This window comes from Engystomops pustulosus, chromosome 3 (genome assembly GCF_040894005.1).
Source record: "Engystomops pustulosus chromosome 3, aEngPut4.maternal, whole genome shotgun sequence".
Lineage (NCBI taxonomy): Eukaryota > Metazoa > Chordata > Amphibia > Anura > Leptodactylidae > Engystomops > Engystomops pustulosus.
This window is the reverse complement of record NC_092413.1, coordinates 18,644,624-18,666,817: the sequence shown is the minus strand read 5'-3', so window position 1 is coordinate 18,666,817 and position 22,194 is coordinate 18,644,624. Positions and strand designations below refer to the sequence as shown.

Genomic DNA, 22,194 nt, shown 5'->3' with positions numbered 1-22,194 from the left:
GGAGAAGTCACTGTGTGGCCATCACTTCCTTCTTGGAGTTAATCAGTAACTAATATTACACAAATACGATATCTGCCCTGCTGACCATATTCTGTGGTCTCTTTAGAGAAGTTCTTCTTATTTTTGGGTTCTTAAAGAGAACCCGTCATGCAAAATAACCCCCCTAAACTAAATATATTTTCATAAACTGCCATTAGAGAGCATTGCCTCTATCCCTTCATTGTCCCTCTACATGCCTGTAAACCTAAGCAATGAGGTCCTAAAGCTGTATGCAAATGACCTGTGAGGTGTCCAATGAAGCATTAGCATATTCAAGCTGTCCTCTATTCATGAGTGGGAGGCACAGCCACACCCCCAGTGCATGACTGACAGCCTGTATAATGATGTGAGGCTGTATAATGATGTGCTTCCTGGTGCTGGCGCCCCCTGCAGCCTGTGTGTGCATGTGTGTGTGTATAGGAGAGATACAGCAGCTCCAGGCAGCCATGTTACAGCAGAACATGTCAGATTCATGTGTAGCTGATGTCTGTGTCTCTCACCTGTATATTAGGAGGATGCAGCATGTCAGCAGATGCAGCACACACACTAGCCATGCTTTACTATACATTACACACAGACATGAGCAGGGGGAGGAGAGGGGAGGGGTAACAGGGGTGACATCACTGCCTCTGACCATGTGACCAGCCTCATTTACATGATAAAGAATAGATGATTTTACAATGAATATTGTATGAAATAACTAGATAAAGGCTGGGACGGATCCTTGTGAGCTGCTCCAACAGGTAGTAGTGACAGGACTAGTGGCAGAGACCTGATGACAGGTGTCCTTTAAGGTGCCACTTATTCAATCTCAATAGGAAGAAAGCTGAGGATAAAGGGGTCTACCGAATCCCAAATGCCTTGTATAGGGCATAAGCGTTCCCTATATCTCTTCACCTTTCGCCAGGGATATGTATGCAAATGAGCTTCTAAGTGCACCAGGGGCGGGGCCATAACTGATGGTGCACCTGATTTCTTATTTCTACACCTACTTTCTATGTCAATCACTGTGGTAAAAGGGCAATGCTGTTTTGGCCCACAGAAGTGATAAAGAAAAATGTGGGTGCTCCAGCATATATGGTCCCGCCCCTGGTGCACCAAAGATCTAATTTGCATTAAATCAAATAATTTTCTTTAAAATGGCAAATCACTAGGAAACCGGAATGATATGTCTGGAAAGCTTATAAAGTGCCCTAGACAGTGCTGGGTTTACTTGTGGGGGATGTGGTAGACTCCCTTTATACATGTCAGTTATTTTACATTGTCCCTGCAGTCTCATAGGCCCAGGAGGTCCCGACTAGTACAGCCAGTCCCCTACTTGGTAATTTATTGTACTTTAGCCTTAGGCTACAATGATCAGCTGTAACAGTTATCACAGGCATCTGTAATGAAGCTTTAGTGTTAATCCTGGTTCTTATGACAATCCGAAAGTTTTAAAATCCAATTGTCACAGAGACCAATACATTTTAAGCTGGGGTTACAATGATAAAATATACAGTTGCATCTTACATACAAATTCGACTTAAGAACAAACCTCCAGAACCTATCCTGTATGTAACCCAGGGACTGCCTGTACTATAAATAACACATCATAGGTGGGGGCCCGATACCGATTTTGCATTGGGCCCAATCGTTCTGTACATAATGTAAATGTGCTCTCCCCAATTTTCCCCTAAACAGGTGGGAGTGTACAGCCCCTCTAATTCCCGCAGTTACCTCATTTAATTTTATACATTACTGTACAGGAAGATCAGAGTCCTGAAATCCTCCCGCTGTCAATGTAAATTACACTTGTAGGAGCCGCGGGCGGGGATGTTTTTAAGCCAATTACATGATAAGTAAGGAACCAGAAAACATGAAATCACAGTCGTGACCAAAAATGACAATCATTCCCATAGACACATAGTCAGTACAAGTGGTGGGAAACCCACACAACTATGGTAGGTATCAACAGATATTACATTATTCAAAAAATTTTAATAAAATCTAAAAAAATATGAACAAACCTCCTGCACGGATCAATCAGTATGTGTCTTCTTGCTGTAAAAGTAATAAAGGTCAAGACTTCATAAAACACCCTAGGTAAAAAAAAAATAGTATCAATCAAAATAATATACAATCCTAAAAGTCGTACTTTATGTCCATCTGCCCATGATCAATTTGGTGTTTGTTTTTTTTTAAATCCATCCATCCGTTCAGGAGTTATGGCTCCGAGAACTTTATATGTGACTGATCTCATCCTCGCCAAAGAGGAGGCAACATTTTTCACAGAGACACACCCCAGAGTAAATAAAAGGTGACCGCCCACTTGGCTTGTATAAGATATTTCACATATAAACTTCCGGGGGCCATATCTTTTGAACGGGTGGTCGGATTTAAAAAAAAACAAACACCAAATTGATCAGGGGAATGGTGACAATAGAACAGAATGGACTTGGTGACAGGTTCTATTACATCTTCAGAGAATGTGACAAGGGAAGAATTCTACTGGACATGAACCCTGGTGTTGGCTGGAAGCTAATGCTCCGCGACAGCGTGATACTTCTCTGAGATGGACCCTGATGATGGGGGAGGGGGTATGCCTTAAATTTACCAAGTCATTCTTAGTGTCTGAAGACATGATGGTGCAATACAGGTAAAAGTGATCTCTTATTGCTCTCATCCTCCATCTGATCCTACTGATGGCTTCATCCAGGAAGATGCCATAATAACAGGAAGTTGTCTCCTTCTAGTGGCAGGAAATAGGAGGATATAAGGTGTTGAGCAGAATAGGGTAAAGGTGCTTCCACTGGTGGCACTATGGCTGACCACAGGTGGCACTATGGCTGACCACAGGTGGCACTATGGCTGACCACTGGTGCCATCATGATTGTTCTGGAAGAATAGTTAGGGTGCATTCGTTGCGGTGTTTACACGTGTTTTGAAGCGCAATTCAACAGCTGTAGAGAGGAGATTCACCCAATTGCATTGCGTTAACATTGCATCTCCTCTCCGCAGCTGTTGAGTTACGTTTCCAAAAAAATCGTGTGAACGCAACCTTAGATATTTAAATTTCCAATAGTCGCCCGGCTAGCGACCAAAAAAGCCTTTTGAAATCCACCAAGGCCAGATAAGCGATGATATAACTTTTATTAACTCTTGTTTAAGAACAATGCAACTAGTGTATTAAAAACACAAGTTAGCAGTGTCCACACTCATAGTGCTATGTTCATAATCAGGGATGTAGGGGGATGCTATCCTTAAGGTTATAAGGTTAGAACCAACACGGGGGGTGGATCAGTTCCCACCTATATATTGTGTAAGTGGGCGTGTTGTTAAGTAAATGGCGGATAGAGTCTACCCCTAATTGTCCCTGTTTTGAGACTCTATTGGTCACCAATATTCCCTAGAGTCTAAATACTGACATTCTCATTGTATTTAAAGTGTGAGATATACTGTCTACTGCTCATTAAAATTACAAATCAGCTATGCCCACCTGACATGTTTCGCCGAACTGGCGTCATCAGGGGTAAAGGGCTACCTTAGATAGGTCCAGCATACATGTGACGAAGTGTCCATACATTGTCAAAACTTCAACACAGATAGAGTTGACTGTAATTTATCAAAGTCAATAGGGGTACTCGGCAATAAGAGATCGGAGTCAGTGGGTGTTGGGGCCCATCGGTGGTTTCCTTGGTACACAGGTAGGCCAGTAGTGATGGGAATTCCGTCTCTTCTTAGTGAGCTGGCTCAATAGGCTATTACAGCTCCTGAACGGCTCCCTATTAAATAACAGGGAGACGAAGGCCAGTCAGTCACCCCTCACCACTCCACTTTTAACCTGATTGTATCGGGTTAAAGGGGGCGTGGTGAGACGGTTAGGGTCGGGGTTAAGTGAGCCAGCGGGAGTCGGCTCCCGTCATTCACGAACATGAGCCGACTCTTTGTGCCGGCTCGTTCGTGAACGTCACATCATTATGGGCCAGTCTGACCCTAAATTTCACGTTTGACCCTATCAAAAATTTTGCATTGGACTTTTATTCAAGTAGAAAATCGTCTGTCGCTGGATTACTATTTATAAAATTCGGAGAACCCTGGCGGTACAAGAAACCACGGCGTCTTACGCTCTGCACGCTCGCCGCATTCCCCCAGACTCATTAATATGCCCCGCGCTCTTCTTGATTTTCATATTTGGACGCAAATTAATGTCACATAATTGTCTAAGAAATAGAAACTGCGGCAATGCGAATTCTGTTTGGAGCCGTGACAAAACGAATTACTTGTGTTGTCTGCTCCATTAGGCCGCCCGCCTCAGTGCGTCTGCGCCGACGCCTCGCCCCTCGCACTATAGACTGTAACGTATTACCGGAGCGCAGTGAAGGAACGCGCAGCAGCTGAGGCAGATTAGTATTGATTGGAATTTTTCCTTCCTAATTATTTTTCATTATGACTCTCGAAGCTCCTGCAAGTGTTTGATAGGATTATCCTTTTTTACATCATGGCGCGAGATTGGAAGGATTTCCATACTAGAAAAACCACCGGGGAGAAGAGCAAACAAATGCTAAGCTAATAGTAATAGTATTATTACCCATCTAATAACTACAACACCCAGCAGGCGGGAAGACATCCAGACAGTACAGACTGTCAGGCACAAGAGCTGTCATACTACTCCATTGTCAAGGATAGAAGATTGCTATCGTTTTCCAGTGTCACTTGACCAGGTAACCAATTACATCCTGGTCAGTGATGGCACTAAATATATACTTTGAACTTTAAAAGATGTTTCAGCTCCTTTCTCCTCTGTTCAGCTCCTCCTGCTCTATAACATGCTGCCTGCAGATAGGACTCTATGTAAAATCTGCTCAGCTCCTCCTGCTCTATAATATGCTGCCTGCAGATAGGACACTGTGTAAAATCTGCTCAGCTCCTCCTGCTCTATAACATGCTGCCTGCAGAAAGGACACTACTTACAATCTGCTCAGCTCCTCCTGCGCTATAACCTGCTGCCTGCAGATAGGACGCTATGTACAATCTGCTCTGCTCCTCCTGCTCTATAACATGCTGCCTGCAGATAGGACACAACGTACAATCTGCTCAGCTCCTCCTGCTCTATAACATGCTGCCTGCAGATAGGACACAATGTACAATCTGCTCAGCTCCTCCTGCTCTATAACATGCTGTCTGCAGATAGAAAGCTATGTACAGACTGTTCAGCTCCTCCTGTCCTATAACATGCTGCCTGCATATAGGACACTATGTATAATTTGCTCTGCTCCTCCTTCTCTATAACATGCTGCCTGCAGATAGGACACAACGTACAATCTGCTCAGCTCCTCCTGCTATATAACATGCTGCCTGCAGATAGGACACAATACAATCAGCTGAGCTCCTCCTGCTCTATAACATGCTGCCTGCAGATAGGACACTATATACAATCTGCTCAGCTCCTCTTCCCCTATAATATGCTGCCTGCAGATAGGACACTATGTACAATCCACTCAGCTCCTCCTGCTCTATAAATGCTGCCTGCAGATAAGACACTATGTACAATCTGCTCAGCTCCTCCTGCCCTATAAAATGCTTCCTGCAGATAGGACACTTTATACAATCTGCTCAGCCCCTCCTGCTCTATAACATGCTGCCTGCAGATAGGACACTATATACAATCTGCTCAGCTCCTCTTCCCCTATAATATGCTGCCTGCAGATAGGACACTATGTACAATCCACTCAGCTCCTCCTGCTCTATAAATGCTGCCTGCAGATAAGACACTATGTACAATCTGCTCAGCTCCTCCTGCCCTATAAAATGCTTCCTGCAGATAGGACACTTTATACAATCTGCTCAGCCCCTCCTGCTCTATAACATGCTGCCTGCAGATAGGACCCTATGTACAATCTGCTCAGCCCCTTCTGCTCTATAACATGCTGACTGCAGATAGGACACTATACACCAGTGATGGCGAACCTATGGCACGGGTGCCAGAGGTGGCACTCAGAGCCCTTTCTATGGGCACTCCAGGACAAAGTTCACAAAACACTGAATCTTCCTGCAGTCCCAGGCAAATTAAGAGATGCTGCTCCCACTGCTATTCGACACTTTGTTGGCTGTTTGGAACTGCATGAAAAGTTAGAAGGTTTTGACAGAACTGCATTATCTTTGGAGGTCTGGACCCGAACGTTCTTCCTTTACAGAGAGACCCTGGAGAGAAGCTACAATGATCATCTGAATTTGCCCTCCTTTGAAGTGGTGGCCTCAGACTGCCGAAACAATTGAAAGATGTGAAAGAACAGGTAGCAATAAGTTACTGTTTAAAATTTCATGCTGGCACTTCACGGTAAATAAGTGGATTTTGGTTGTAGTTTGGGCACTCTGTCTCCAAAGGGTTTGCCATCACTGCTATACACAATCTGCTCAGCCCTTCCTCCTCTATAACATGCTACCTGTAGATTGAGCTACATTTACAAAAAAATGTTTTACCATGTAACAAGATAGCGATATTCGGAAGAATATAAGTTCATCCTTTTAGGAGCCTTTGGTTTGGAGAAGTTAATTAGAAATCTTGGGTGCGCTGGGAATTGCGGCTTTTATTTGTGTGGGAAACACAGATGCTTTTTACCAACAGATTCAGGAAAGTGATGAGTATTAGATGCAGAGGAGAACAACAAATAATGTACAGTCGCTGAATCGTTAATTTCCCTGAGCGTAGTGTAGCCTTATTACTCTCTAATCGCTCTAATCTGCTCTGCCGCTCGTTACTGGTCAAGTTTCATGAGAAAGTTAATCAAGCAATTTATAAGCAATGCTCCGCGCTTCTGCATTTATTTCACCTTGTGTTTTTTTTCCTATTGTTTTTTGTCATAGAAGGATGTTATAACAGATCAGTTTGGAAGTTTTACATAAGTGACATGACATGTGATTATGATTTTGTCTAAGTGCAGAATCGTGACTTGTCACAGCCTGAGAGTCACTTTTCAAGGCTTTTTTATGTGTCGGACATTGACTTACAGGTTAGCTTCCTATAGATGGCGCTATAGAGGAGGCCGTCCCTCTGGAGGAAAGATCATTTGCATATCTGTCAGCACAGAGACCTAATAAGTGGATAGTCTTAGGTTTGAATCTGAACTGAGGCAACATCGTCATGGACTCTGTGGGGAACTATGGGGGTCATTTACTATCGGATTGTGGCATATCGGCGCTGGCATGCACGCAACGGAAATCGGGGGGCGTGGCCGAACGAAAACCCGACGAATTCGGAAAAACTGCCACGTTAAAAAAAAAATAAAAAAAAATGTCGCGAGACTTGCACTTACCTTCACTAGGAATAGGCCGGTGAACTTGAGTGCATTTCGTGGAACTTCAGCGCAGCAGCACCACCTGGTGGATGTCAGAGGATTTGGCCGGACCCGAATCCACCGCCGAGAACGCGCCGCTGGATCGCGAATGGACCGGGTAAGTAAATCTGCCCCATTTACTTACTCCGTCGCCGAAGTTCACTGAAAGTGCATTGTCCGACGATAATGCACTGTGCCGCGATTCACTAAGATCGTGCGCCCCACGCATGTGTCGCTTCCCCACTCAGGTCCACCGGAGTTCACTTTCTTCTTCCCGGTGCATGTAAGTGCATTGCCTTGCATCACAGTGGGGCACATTTACTTACCTGTTCCGTTGACGCCCTAGTTCCGGAATGTCCGACGAGGATTCGGAGCTGCCACGATTCACTAAGATCGTGCGCCCGATATCCTGCATGTGTCGCTTCCCCGCTCCGGTCCGCCAGAGTTCACCTTCTTCTTCCTGGTGCATGTGAGTGCGACACAATTTCATTTTAAAATTCAGCGGTTTGTCCGATCCGATCGCGTGCGCCAAAAAACCTGGGGCAATTCAGGGCAAAACAGTAAAAAGTCGGGGAAACCCGACGAAAATGCGGCGTTCGGACCCTTAGTAAATGTGGCCCAATGTGAAAGTTAAATCCCACGCTCAGTCCGAATAGCACACCCCCTACTTTGTGTCACAAAAAACGCCAAAAAACGATCGGGTGTGACACAATCCCGGCACAGACACCTGTTAAATACCTGTCCAAGCCACGCAATCCCCAAAAACGGCAAACAGTGCACGCGAGGACCCTTAGTAAATGGGCCCTTGTATGTTCTCCTTGTGTTTTCTTGGATTTTTTTTAAGGGTTCTAAATTTTCGTCCTACCATTTAAATTTTTTTATAGGGAATTAAGATTCCAGATAGTGATTTATGACGATGTCAGTAAATTGCTTTCCAATTTGTTGGACACATTGACGGATTGGTGACCAAACAGCCCCCCGGGCCAATCATAGCTGTGGCTAGTTGCTAGGGGCGTCAATTTGCCAGATTGGCTGTTTGACCACCAATATGTCCGGGTCATGCGGCCAAACCCGAACCCCCATATCCAAACTGTAACATCAGGTCTGCTTATCTCTCATTATAAGTAAAAAGAGATTACTTACTTTTTGTTAAACATTGCCTTTAAGACTCTGTACCTCTTAAAAGGTTCTACTAGGTTCTTTTAGTATGAAACTTCCTTTCTAGAAATCCTTCCTTGATATGAAATCTTGACTGTTTCATTTTAAGAAAGTCATGTGAAAATGAGCAAAGAGTTAGATTTACCTGAGTAAAGTCAAGTTTAGAGGCTGCCAGAGGAGGTGAGTCACTCCATATGCCTCCATCTTCAGTTCTATAGCACCTAAAAACATGCTGCTGGTGTCATATTAAAGTTAAGAATCTACAATTTCAGGCTAAAAGTTCTTTGAGCTGCAGTATCAGAGAAACATTTTAAAAAAGCAGGTAACTACGGTATGTATTTAACTGTCTGTATCTCCTGTTCTGTAGCTCACAGAACCACATGCCTTATGCCGTCTGAAATATGAGATGCACCAAAGGCATGTTTCTAGGTGCTATAGAGCCAAAGATAGGGTCTTATGAACTGACACTACTCCTGCAGCCTTTGTGTATAGTTTTATTACATTGGTGTGTATTATGTTGCATTGTTATTTAGCATTCTTTATATTGTTTGTATTTTACTGTTGTGCACTATATGGCGGTATCATATCATTCACCAACTAAAATGATCAATCTGTGAGATCAGTTTCTAAGAGATGATAATGTCTTTCTACAGATACATTTACATCCCGATGGGGGGCTCCCGCTCAGGACTGGGGGGCATGCTGCTATCCACCGCGTCCACCTTTATATTTGTAAGCTACTGGCACGGAGGCCATGAATATCTCTGGTACTGGGCCGCACTCAACTGGACTGGGATTATTGTGGAATATGGATTCAAGCGCCTTCTTACCTTCCCATCTGTTCAGGACACAATTGTAAGTACAAGCAGTCCCCGGGTTACGTACAAGGTAGGTTTGTTCTTAAGTTGAATTTGTATGTAAGTCAAAACTGTATATCTTATAATTGTAACCCCAACCAAATTTTTTTTGGTCTCTGTAACAATTGGATTTTAAAAATGTTGGATTGTCATAAGAACCAGGATTAATAATAAATCTTCATTACAGACGCCTGTGATAACTGTTACAGCCGATCATTGTAGCCTAAGGATAAAGTACAGGAAATTACCAATTACCAGAGGTCCGTTTGTAACTAGGGGTCGTCTGTAAGTCAGGAGTTCTTAAGTAGGGGACCGCCTGTGTTATCCAATCTTATCATGAATTTATATTGGTATCTACAATTTCCTAAAAGTAATAAAAGTAGATTTCTACATTATTGCAGAATCTAAAGTTTTTTTTTTATCATTCTCAACCAATCCTGGACCTGCTTTTGGCTGATTTTAAAGGAATTATCTATAATCAGCCAAAGTTAGGTTGGTCTGCTACATTATTTCTATCAATGGGGCTGCAAATGTTATTGTTATCACCTATCCATATGATAGGGGACAACAATCTGTGAACCCCTGGGAACGAGAACAGGGGTCCCATTCACACTAATTGATGGAGTGGTTGGTTGTGCATGTGTTCTGGTGTTTTGATTAATAGTATGGGAGGTTCCCAAATCACCAAGGACCAGTAGGGGATTATAATACAGGCGGTTTGGTCGGTAACCCCCGGGCCAAGTCTTCTAGGGGGCCCATAGCCACCCAAACCACCCACCAAATTTTGTACTGAGATGGACCTTCACTCATGAAGTCCTCATACATCTGTTTCTGCTCTGAATACATATGTAAACAAGAGCCATTTCAGGACCTTTGAACGTCCTCTAAAGGTCCTGAAAGCTCTGATTGAAATCAGGCAGATGGGATGCATCCTCCATTCCCAAAGAAGCCAATTCTAGTACCATATGTAGGAAGTGATTCCAGACTTGTCGGGGCCATAATATTCATACAGCCCCTGGACTATGCCAGGCTTAACCCGCCACTGCCAAGGACAGCACCCACCTATCTCTGCAACTTCCATTCACTGCAGGAAGAGGCTTCAGCAATTTAGTATTGAATGGAGAATGCTCAACCTGCCAATCAATTAGGGAGAACAGGACTCCCCCTCTACCTCTCCTGGTGCACTGGCCTGTCTCCTGGTATCTGCTCCATGCTCTGCACACTGTGCTGACACCACTAACCTTCTTGCCACAGCTCCCATTGATGTGCCACCTTGAATGAGATGCAATTTCTGTGGGTTGTAGACACCACCTCGTGCTACCTCTAGTGGTGAGAGCAGTAGCAAAGTTCAAAAGTCACCAAAAAGAAACAGCAACCGCTGAGAACAGAGAAATGGTCTGTGGTCACCACTTACAGAACCGTTCTTTTATAGGGGTCGTCTTGCTAAATGTTCTCTGTGCCATTTGCACAACAGAAGGAGAAATTGATTCGCACCTGGCCCGGGAAGCACCTGACCACTTATTATTAGTCTTGGTTATTAATAGTTGGGCTCTCGCTGCTCGCCATGTACATGCAGTGGGGGCAGACATTGGCTTGATATATGTTGTAGCTGTAAGAGAATTTCTCCGAAACTGAAGATGAAGGATACGGTAATTGTTTTCTATCGCAGCGCAGTGACATATACAGGCAGCGGGCGAGCGACTCTACAAATGGACTTTCTAAGGTGAAAATTGGAGATCAAACTATTTTTATTGATTTCCAGAAATGTCTCTTTGCTGTGTGCTGTAAGACATGATTTGTAGGAGCTCCGTCACCATCTATAAAGGTCCCTGAGCACGATTGTTACATGGCAGAATGGTGGAAACAATAGTATACAGCCGCAATAATCGTGCCCAGCTGTGCCAGTGGGGGTTCATGTGCATTTCAAAGTGGCGCTAAGTTGGTTCTTCACTTTCGTTGTATTGTATCTCAGTCCTCTCTGAATGCTGCTGAGCTGCAATACCAGACAACGCCTTTTGTCAAGGGTGGCACTGTTGCTACAGAGTAAAGCCAGGCCTTCCACTTTTAACTCTTACTGATAATATTTAATGTATAGCAGAATGCACATAGTGCGGCAGATTTACTTACCCGGTCCATTCGCGATCCAGCGGCACGTTCTCCACGGTGGATTCGGGTCTTCCGGCGACTCACTAAGGCAGTTCCTCCGACGTCCACCAGGTGTTCACGATCCTATTCCTGGTGAAGGTAAGCGCGTGTCCAGCGACATTTTTTTTAAAAAAATGTGACGGTTTCTCAGAATCCATCGGGTTTTTGTTTGGCCACACCCCCCCCCCCATTTCCGTCGCGTGCACGCCGGTGCCGATGCGCCACAATCCGATCATGTGCGCCAAAAACCCGGGGCAATTCAGGGAAAATCGGCGCAAATCGGAAATATTCCAGTAACACGTCGAGAAAACGCATATCGGGACCTTCAGAGCTCCTGAAATGGCTCTTGTGTACATTTGTATTCAGAGCAAGAACAGATGTACAAGGATTTCTTGGGGGAAGGTCCTTCTCAGTATAAAATTCAGTTTGGGTGACCATAGGTCCCCCCTAGAAGGCTTGGGCCCCGGGCTACAGCCCAAATCGCCTGTATTATAATCCACTACTGGTTGGGGGGAGTGGCTAACAACCCAAATTTTATTGTTTGGAACCTTTTGCAATAAAGCAAGGCAAACAAAGGCAAAATTGTCATAGGAATAAAAGGTGGAGTGGTAGAGGTCACACCCAATAACTTGTGGGCAATCAGCCTTAAGCACAGCGCTTTACATTGTAATGTGGCTGTGCTAGGTATTGCAGCTCAACCCTATTCACTAGAATGGGACTCAACACCCAAGTCCTGGTGTCTGACGGGACAGAAACGTGCCTGTGCCACATAAGGAGATGCCAGTGATATAAATGGCGACACTGTAGTACGTTGGACACAGGTCACAGAATTTGCATTAGAGAAAATAAATGTGAAGTAACAGCTTTAATAATTGCTCTGAGGGTACATTCACACAGCGGTATGCCCGCCGTGCAGACATACCGCCGTGTGCTGGAGAGGAGGAGGAGGTGACCCCTCCTCCCTCCATAGAGAATAGCGGCACACGGCCGCACACACGCCGAGAAAGCTTTTTTAAGGCTCTGCAGACACTGAACCAGCAGGGAGTGTGAGCAAACATGAGGTCAGAAGCTTAATATGTAACAAGAAGCCAGGTTCTCTGCATGTCATACAAGGTGTTAAAGATGTAATACAAAGGAAAGTATAAATCGTTACAAATACACCAGTTGCACACTTAAAAAGCTTTCCAGATATACCTTTCCTGTTTCTCGTTATAGGGCAAATGTAATTTTTTTTATCTTTATGCAAATTAGCTTCTCAGCCTTGTGGGTGCAGTTGTACCTGCTGGCACACTTGTTTCCTTCTTTCTACACGCTTATAAGTTTTCCTATACAATCTCATGTGATTTTTCGGGTAAATTCACTTAAATCCGATTTGTATGTACAGGTGAAGGGTAAAGTAATGGAGGGGCCTCTGGCAGCACTAATTGGGCTTGTTTGTTCCCGGCGGGTGTCATATCCGCACTGATCGTGCCAGCAAAAGTGTTTAATTACCTCCTTATGTACAGTACAGGAGATATCGTGCAGACACAAGGGCATCGCCCGGGCAGTGAGGCCAACGATGGGCAAGATAATATCGAGAGCTCCTCTTCCTACAACAGACGTCCTCACACCGTCTGGATATCAGGTCACGTGATGATGTTATCCCCCCCCCCCCCTCCGCCTCATTACCTGGACCCCACTTCCACAAAAATAAGCATCAGGGAACCAATTAGAGTTTCTACCCCGAAGCCAAAAATATGAAGAACCAACAATAAAGAAAGAATAAAATTATCCAAAATGTCAAGTAAACAGGCGCAGGATTTACTGCAGGAGCCGCATCCTATTCCGCACTTATCTTTATTAGAGAAGAATTCTAAATAAATTGGAAACATTGAACCACTAGGGTCATGTATTCTACCTGGGCTGTTTATTCATTTTTCTCTGGCCCTGAAAATTTAAAGGGGTCGTCCACTTTCAGAAAGTGGTTTGTGTAATGAAAAGTTGTACAATTTTCCAATATACTCTATGGATCAGTTCCGTGTTGGTTTTCTAGATCTCTGCTTGCTGAACTGCTTTAGGAAGCTTCATTGTTTACTTATTGTGGATAAAAAACGTCCCCGGTCATGTGATGCCACACAGGGGACCAGGGGTATAATGAGCTGTGCACCTGTGTGACATCCCGTGATTAGGGGTATAACGAGCCGTGCACCTGTGTGACATCACATGACCAGGGATGTAACGAGCCGTGCACCTGTGTGACATCACATAACCAGGGATATAACGAGCCATGCATCTATGTGACATCACATGACCAGGGATATAACAAGCCGTGCACCTGTGTGACATCACGTGACCAGGGATATAACGAGCCGTGCACCTGTGTAACATCACATGACAGAGAGATATAACGAGACGTGCACCTGTGTGACATCACATGACCAGGGATATAACAAGCCGTGCGCCTGTGTGACATCACGTGACCAGGGATATAACGAGCCGTGCACCTGTGTGACATCACGTGACCAGGGATATAACGAGCCGTGCACCTGTGTGACATCACATGACCAGGGATATAACGAGCCGTGCACCTGTGTGACATCACATGACCAGGGATATAACGAGCCGTGCACCTGTGTGACATCACATGACCAGGGATATAACGAGCCGTGCACCTGTGTGACATCACATGACCAGGGATATAACGAGCCGTGCACCTGTGTGACATCACATGACCAGGGATATAACGAGCCGTGCACCTGTGTGACATCACATGACCAGACATATAACAAGCCATGCATCTATGTGACATCACATGATCAGGGATATAACAAGCTGTGCACCTGTGTGACATCACATGACCAGACATATAACGAGCCATGCATCTATGTGACATCACATGACCAGGGATATAACAAGCCGTGCACCTGTGTGACATCACGTGACCAGGGATATATAACGAGCCGTGCACCTGTGTGACATCACGTGACCAGGGATATATAACGAGCCGTGCACCTGTGTGACATCACATGACCAGGGATATAACGAGCCGTGCACCTGTGTGACATCACATGACCAGGGATATAACGAGCCGTGCACCTGTGTGACATCACATGACCAGGGATATAACGAGCCGTGCACCTGTGTGACATCACATGACCAGGGATATAACAGGCCCTGCATATGTGTGACATCATATGACCAGGGATATAAGGAGACATGCACCTGTGTGATATCACATGACCATGGAAATCATTTTAAACCACAGGAAGGAATTAATGAGTCTTCCTATATAATGACAGCGTGCAAAGATTGAGAAAACCGCAAGGAAATGATACAGAAAGTACAGTATATTGGAAAATTATATAGCTTTCATTATACAAACATTAATTATTTTCTGAAGATGACCAAACCCTTTAACTCAATGCTGACCTCCCACTGACTTTTGACATCAGCTGGTGCGAGACCTGAGCCTGCAGTGACAGCTTTCGATCCTGTACAGCAGTGGTCCCCAACCTTTTTTTGCCCAGGGACGGCTGTAAACATATATTTTCTCCAGGGACCAGTAGGTGGGGGGGATACAGTCAATAGAACAGTGCATTTACATGGAAATTAAGTAATGGGAGAGAAGACTGCTGCAGGGGAACGGGGAAGGTGAGTATATTTTCTTTTGTTTGTTTTTACAGAGGTCCAGCGCGGCCTGGAACCAGGTGTTCCATGGCCCGGTCTTGGGCCATGGCCCGGTGGTTGGGGAACACTGCTGTAGAGGTTTCGACCTTCTCCCTTCCTCAGTGTGTAGTGCTGAAGTAGCTCTATGCAGCTCTATGCAGTGAATAGAGGAGCCGCTCTGCCATCACACACTAGTGAATTCATTAAGAATGGTCATTTTTAGTTACTGAAAAAAAAAATGTAAATGTACTATACAGAGCAAAAAAAATTGTTACTTCCACTTTTTGTAACTGCAACCCCAATATATAAAAAAACAAACAAAAAAACACTATATCATTTCTTCAGTTTTATCTAGTCCTATGTGTCACGTTAAAAACGCTGCAAATTTTTTTAAAGCGAAACTGTAAATCTATAATGATTTTACCAAATTCTATATGTTATTCCCCCTTTAAAAACGATGCCCATATTGTGCTGCTCGCCCTTTTCTTTCCAAAGTTTTGCCATTTTCTGTTCTGAAAGTGTTTGACAAAAATCTTTCTTGGTGGGCGGAGACTAATGTCACAGATAACATGATGCCTTGTGTTCTCTCTTAAAGTAATTTAGTTCCCCACCAATAAATCCACTGAACACTGCACAGTGCAAATAGAGTCTGTATATGGTGACAGCCTGGCAGCTTCCATCGCATGGAGGAGCAGGGAACATGTAATAAGTGCTAGAAATCATAAGTTAACCAGTTACATGAAGTCTATAGCCTGTGCTGTGTGAGCACTTAGGGTTAATAACTTATCTGCACATTGCACAAAGTGCCGATGACAATGTGGTGGAGGGGAGCAGCATGATGAGAGGAGAGAGACTGAGAAAGTTCTGTAGAATCACAGAATGGGATGGAGGAACTGATAGGGAACAGGGGAGATCTTGTACCTCACTATTCTGTGCATGAGACATATGTATCCACAGTCCAGAACACATCCAGCTCTGCTACATACACAGAGAGCACAATCACATGACCTCCTCCTCTTTGAGCAGGGGGCAGCAGCCCCTCCCTTCCCATGTAACTGTCAGATAAATATAGTACAGACTCTTCATAGGCAGAGGAAGCAGCTATTGCAGCACTGAGATAATGTGAGGGGTAAAGCAAAGAAACTGCTGCATATAGGTAACACAGATAATAGGCAAAGTTGTTTTACATTCTAAGAGCTATTGATTTGTAGGGGAAAAAAAACTTTACAGTTAGTCTTTAAGGTAGTGCACAAAAAAAGTCACTTAAACCACTATTTACGAAAATTCACTAAAAATGCTCGATCTCTAATCCCTTTTCAGACCTCATCCTTAATGGGTTAAAGGGAACCTGTCAGGCACATCTAGCCCCCCAAACCAGAGATCCTACCTCATTTACTGTAGTGAGTTGCTCTACAGGATGATATTGAAATGTCCCTTTACAACTTAATAATTTTTTATCATTTTTGAAAAACAGGTTACAAAAAAGCAAAATACCCTAATAACTAATACTTAAATCATCCTTTCTATGTGTTACCAGGATCAGAATTTGTCGCCAAAGACGTACCGCCGGCTTCACGCAGCTCTGGCATCTGTCTCCACCGCTCTGGTGATTCTAACCAACCTCGTGTTCATGGGGGGCGAGCAGGTTGGGAAGATATACTGGGAGCGTCTGTTTGTACAAGGTAAGTGGCTCATAAATGTAATGTTGTAATTACACATTTATGTATTCAGATGCTTCTCGACATGATACGACCTCTCCTGACAAAATTAAAATCTCACGTAGAAGTGAAAAATAGCAGCGAAAGCGCTGACTAAGCAGATTTACAAATGGCACCACATACCTTTTTTTAGTTACGTGAGCAATTTTTTGCTGATAACGATGTTAAAATGTCAGGACTAATATAAGTCACAGCGGATAAGGCAACTGTATTACCCAAGTACCCAAAATCACATTTTACATTTTCTTACCTGCATAAAAATGATTACAGAAGCATAAGATGTAACAGAGTTTTTTTTTTAAAAAAAAGTTCAACATTTAGTGGAATGCTCGTTTTTACTTTCAGGTAAGTTAATTTTTATGATGTAAGAATGGATAACTGTGTGGTTAAATCAGCCTATATAAGGCCTTCCCATGAAAGACACCTACCTTCCTGGGAACACCTAAAATTATCATTAGCTCCACCCCTTTTTGGTGAAAATGTCTCTTAGAGGGGACCTGTCATCCTAAAAAATTGCTCTAGGAGTTGGTCAGGACGCCGGACCGAGCTTACAGCTAACAGCGGTCCAGCGTATTCATGAGGGGGCGGGACTAGGAAGCTGTGACTGCTGCATGAAACCTGGCAGTCCCCGCCGGCCTATGGTGTGGGAGGGGCGGTCCAAGGCACGGCTTCTTCCCTCATGAATACACCGAACCGATGTGAGCTTGGTCCGGTGTTGTCAGGGTATGGCACTGCAGTTTTCTTTTAGCTTTATTTGAAGTTTTCCGATAAAGCTAGGGGTTTAACACTTGTATTACTGGGGTAGCGCTAGAAGCTGTTTACTTTAGTAAGCAACTCCTACAGCGTTTTTTTTGGGTGACAGGTTCTCGTTAAATAGTCATAACATCCAAAACTTTTAATCAGGCAATAGTAGTATTTTTGAAAGGATGAAAGGAAAATGTATTTGAATAGTATCTAAAATGTAAAAATCAACACAGTTTTATGAATGGCATTCATTTACTTGTCCCCTACATTTTGAGTATTCAGCTTCTGTGTAAAAATGATGTGTTTCCATTGCAGCAGACAGATGCAGGTTATGGGGTGGGCTCCTGGGGCGCGAGCCCTAGGGCCACCATCACTTTACTATTAAGGAGACCCCCACCAGAAATCTTTGACAGTCAGCTCACAGCTGTATTGTATTGACTTTGTATTGGCATCGAATGTGTTGTCCAGGCATATCATTTTTTATAGAAGGCTGGGTTGGGGCATTTGTAATCATATACTCGTCTCTCTCCCCGCACCAGTGCAGCTGCGGCGCTGGCTGTCACTGCCCGTCTCTGCTTGGAAACCGAGTCATGCCTTAGCTACGGCAATAGATTTTGGTAGTAGCAGTTGGGTGACTGTGGTCGGGACGACACTGCCAGCCTCTGGCTCCACCGGAGCAAAGGGAGCGGAAAGAGAGGAAAATATAAGCTGTTTATTATTTCTAAAGCCCCCCATACAATATACTGTATATCAAACATAGGCCTGACCTTCAGCCTAAGAAATCTATAGGTAGATGTTTTTGGCTCAGAAGATGTATATTTATCTTGCAGCACAAAAAAATGTCCTTGCCCTTTGTAATTTCTAAGGTTGTGCTTGTAATTAGTGAAGCGCAGACCCGTCGAAATTTCGGTCCTGTCGAATGTTTAAATCCTGTTCACCCCAGTCAGTGATTGGTGCTGGCACTTTTTACAGATATTGGGGGTCATTTACTAAGGGCCCGATTCGCGTTTTCCTGACGTGTTACCCGAATATTTCCGATTTGCGGCGATTGTACCTGAATTCCCCCGGGATCGTGGCGGCGCCGGCATGCGCGCGACGGAAATCGGGGGGGGGGGGGGCATGGCCGAACGAAAACCTGACGTATTCGGAAAAACCGCCGCATTTAAAAACCGAAAAAGTGTCGCTTCCGAAGCGCTTACCTTCACCTGGTCCAGCTCGGTGCATTCCGGTGCGTTGAGATGAATTTCAGCGCAGCAGCGCCACCTGGTGGACGGCGGAGGAACTACCTTCATAAATCCCGTCCGGACCTGAATGCTGTGCAGAGAACGCGCCGCTGGATCGCGAATGGGCCGGGTAAGTAAATCTGCCCCATTATATGTTTAAATGCTAATCTACTGCAGGACACTATTTTGGGAAGGGTCGTCATTCACCATGACTTCTTCGGGGAACGATAATCCGCCCAAAAAGTGTGGCGACCAGTGACCAATGGCATTTAAAGAGTTAGAGCCATGGGAGGAAATACAGACGAATCCGGGAACCCAAACTGGATTGGATTGGTATGAACCCAAATTTTTTGGGTCTGGTCCACTCAACATTGCTTGTAATCCAATTTTTTAGTATAACAAAGAAGATTTGATTTGCCATAGGAGATCATTGAAAAGCAGTTCATTCGTTCCAGAACCCAAAAATTGTCTTCAAGAGTCTAAATTTTAAGCAATGTGACTACCCTGATTTACTCCCGGCCTTAATACTGCACTCGATTCTTCAGATGTCACCCTTAAATCCTAAAATCAGCCTAGATTGTGTAGTAAAGCGTGACTTAATTACAGCGGTTTATGTTTTTTTTATATATATATTTAGCGAATGACGTCCATAACGCCAATTAAAATCTAAAATATTCACAATTTTTCTAGCTCCGGCTTCATGTTCGGTTTCTATCCTTAAGCTACGCTCTCCGCGCTATTAAAGGTTAGAACATTTTTACTTTGCAGAAACCAATAAAGAGCTGAGCGTAAAACATAAATTACCTCAATATTTAATTCTTCATAGCCCATTGATTTTCCAAGTGACAGATCTTCCGTCAATATAACCCAGAATATTTTCTGATCCTCCGAGTTATTTGCCTTTTGAAGCTCACTGAGTTGAAGAGGCAGAGGCCTTAAATTTGCTAGACGGTCAAGGAAAGGCATTAGGGGCAGAGTCAAGACCTTTGTAGTGGAAAAGTAAGAACATTGCTCATTAAAATACTTTTTCCATGGTCTTTGGTCAGTAGACGTTTAAGTATCTTTGAGAGGTTGCTTAGCAACTGAGACGACGAGAAGTGGGTGACACTCTCTGGAGGTCTTGTCGAAAAGACGCCCTGGCAATGCTAAAATATTTGGATCTAGCCGGTAGAGAGAGAAATCTGGCCACTGGGAGCCTGGTATGGTATAGGTAATCCACATATTACTGTGGTTTGTTATAGGTGCAAAATGTTGTAGTCACACCATAGAATGAGGTAATGAGGAAGCAGGGATCAAGGTGGGCCAGAGTTGAGGCACCTCCTCCTGATAAATGTAATGTAGTTTTTCCAAAGTTGGGAAAGTTATAGCTGGTGCTATTGTAATGGGTTTGGAAACTCCAGTCTAATTCTTCTGATTCACGTAGAATATCTACAAGGGATGGTTGAGACATTTCTATTGATGGCTGATCTGCCATTAGACAGCCCCATGGCCAATCAGCTCTGTGGCCCCACCATTATCAGAGAGCCAGCGGGAACTGGCTCCATCCTATTTTTAGTGGTCTGAAGCTGTAACTACAGCACTTGTTATTCCCATTGGACGGGGTTAGTCCTTGTGCCCAGGGCCGCCACTAGAAGTTTGGGGCCCCTAACTGGCAAATATTGTGGGCACCCCACAGGAAAACAGTCCGGCCCTGTGTGCACAGTGAGTTCCCTGCACCTGGGAAGAGAGGAGCGTGGGGCCCTTTCTTCTCCTCGGGGTCCCCTGAACACAGTCACACTTAACCCCCCCTGATGGCGGCCCTGCTTGTGCCGATCTGATGCTCTTCAGACTTTAAACATGTTTGCTCCAGAATCTTGTAGTAAAATATGGCAGGTTTGTAATATGCTAATTACAGTGGTAATGTTTCACCTCTAGACTGCAGTAGGCCCACATATTTACATACACTCATTTCTCATCAACCTGCTGCCAGATGACTCCTAAATCCTGGCATTTTCATATTAACCAAACATTTGCCAAGCGAAATCCAGGAGACATCTGCCAATGTTATTGTAGCAAGTATCACCAGCCAGAAGTCTTGTATTACCTTCTTGTGATGAGTTTTTTTTCCAGACGCGGGTTGTTTCTTACTAGCCATAACCCGTAGTAGTTTGGTGTAGATGAGGCCCAGTAATGCGTGGGTCACCTTAAACATTGGGGATTATATTTCTCTTTTGCATAATTTCTGTGATCACAGGTGATATGAATCGGTTATAAAGGCTACATCTTTCTATGGATTTGACTATACAGCTCCGAGACTAGTCATGCCACCCAAGGACTAGTGTATCGTATGTGGACCCAGTCCTTAAAGGGGTTACAAATTACTTGCTGATTGGTGGAGGTCTCACAGATGGGTCGTTGTATCTCCGTTGCACCGAAAAGAATGGAGCAGCCAACTGCCATTTCATTCCACTCAATCTATGGAACTGATGGTGATATCCAAGCACGGCAATCGGCTATCTCCGCCAGCACCACAGAGTTGAATAGAGCAGCAGGGTGTATGCCTTGATTGACCCCATGGGGCTTATTTACTAAGGGTCGCGGACTGTTTGCCGTTTTCGGGGGTTGCACGGTTTAGGTATTTATCAGGTGTATGCACTGGGATTGTGTCGTATGCGATCGGATTTTGGCGCAGAAATCAGGGGGCGTGCCGTCGGACGATCCGACTGATTTGGACTGAGCGCTTGAATTAACTTTCAAATTGTATCGCAAGACAGCGCACTTACATGCACCGGAAAGAAGAAGGTAAACTCCGGGGGACCTGAGCGGGGAAGCGACACATGCAGGATATCGGGCGCACGATCTTAGTGAATCGCGGCACAGTGCATTATCGTCGGACTATGCAGTTTCGGGGGACTCGCTGGACCGGGTAAGTAAATGTGCCCCAGTGTTTCCCCTCGAGAGGTCTTGTTTAAGAAATATGAAACTGTTTTTCAAAAATATTTTTGTATTTTCCCTCCTTTCAAACTAAAAGAATACAGATTCCGTCAGGTCTAGAGGTCTCCGGATCACAAACGCTGCTCGAAATCTAAGTAGCTCATGGACAGTTGATTTATCATAGGAGCAGCGCAGGTAAAGAATATGATTACAGCTTTTTGTCCAGGTTCAGACTGTTTCTTATCGCTCTGCACGCTTCACCTTCTTTTGCTTTGTTGCTGCCGGTCTCCAGTCGAGCGGAGGCAGTCGTCAGCTTCTGGCAGGTGCAGCCTTGGCAAGCGTCGGAGCCACTTTGCAAAATCAGGGCTCAGCAAGTGCTAACTGTTGTTCCAGCAGATTGTGCCAGCTCAACTCTTCTTGTTTATTTGGACACTCTTTG

General features: G+C 44.4%; 1 protein-coding gene and 1 long non-coding RNA gene across 11 annotated transcripts in view; one reads left to right on the top strand and one right to left on the bottom strand.

Moving 5' to 3' along the window:
* Nucleotides 1-22,194, top strand: part of HHAT (hedgehog acyltransferase) — a 169,252-nt gene that overhangs the window by 95,382 nt on the left and 51,676 nt on the right. For 6 of the 8 annotated variants that reach the window (XM_072140204.1, XM_072140205.1, XM_072140207.1 and 3 more), the window contains exons 10-11: nucleotides 9,164-9,365; nucleotides 16,695-16,839. In XM_072140204.1, the coding sequence (XP_071996305.1) occupies nucleotides 9,164-9,365; nucleotides 16,695-16,839 (347 nt within the window). Of the gene's footprint in view, nucleotides 1-9,163; nucleotides 9,366-13,017; nucleotides 13,137-16,694; nucleotides 16,840-22,194 lie in introns of those variants that run through there. The other 2 variants (XR_011854021.1, XM_072140208.1) reach the window with 2 other exon arrangements.
* Nucleotides 1-22,194, bottom strand: part of LOC140121050 (uncharacterized) — a 65,616-nt gene that overhangs the window by 7,052 nt on the left and 36,370 nt on the right. For all 3 annotated transcript variants that reach the window (XR_011854023.1, XR_011854022.1, XR_011854024.1), the window contains one exon: nucleotides 2,046-2,117. This is a non-coding gene — a long non-coding RNA (uncharacterized lncRNA). The remainder of the gene's footprint in view (nucleotides 1-2,045; nucleotides 2,118-22,194) is intronic.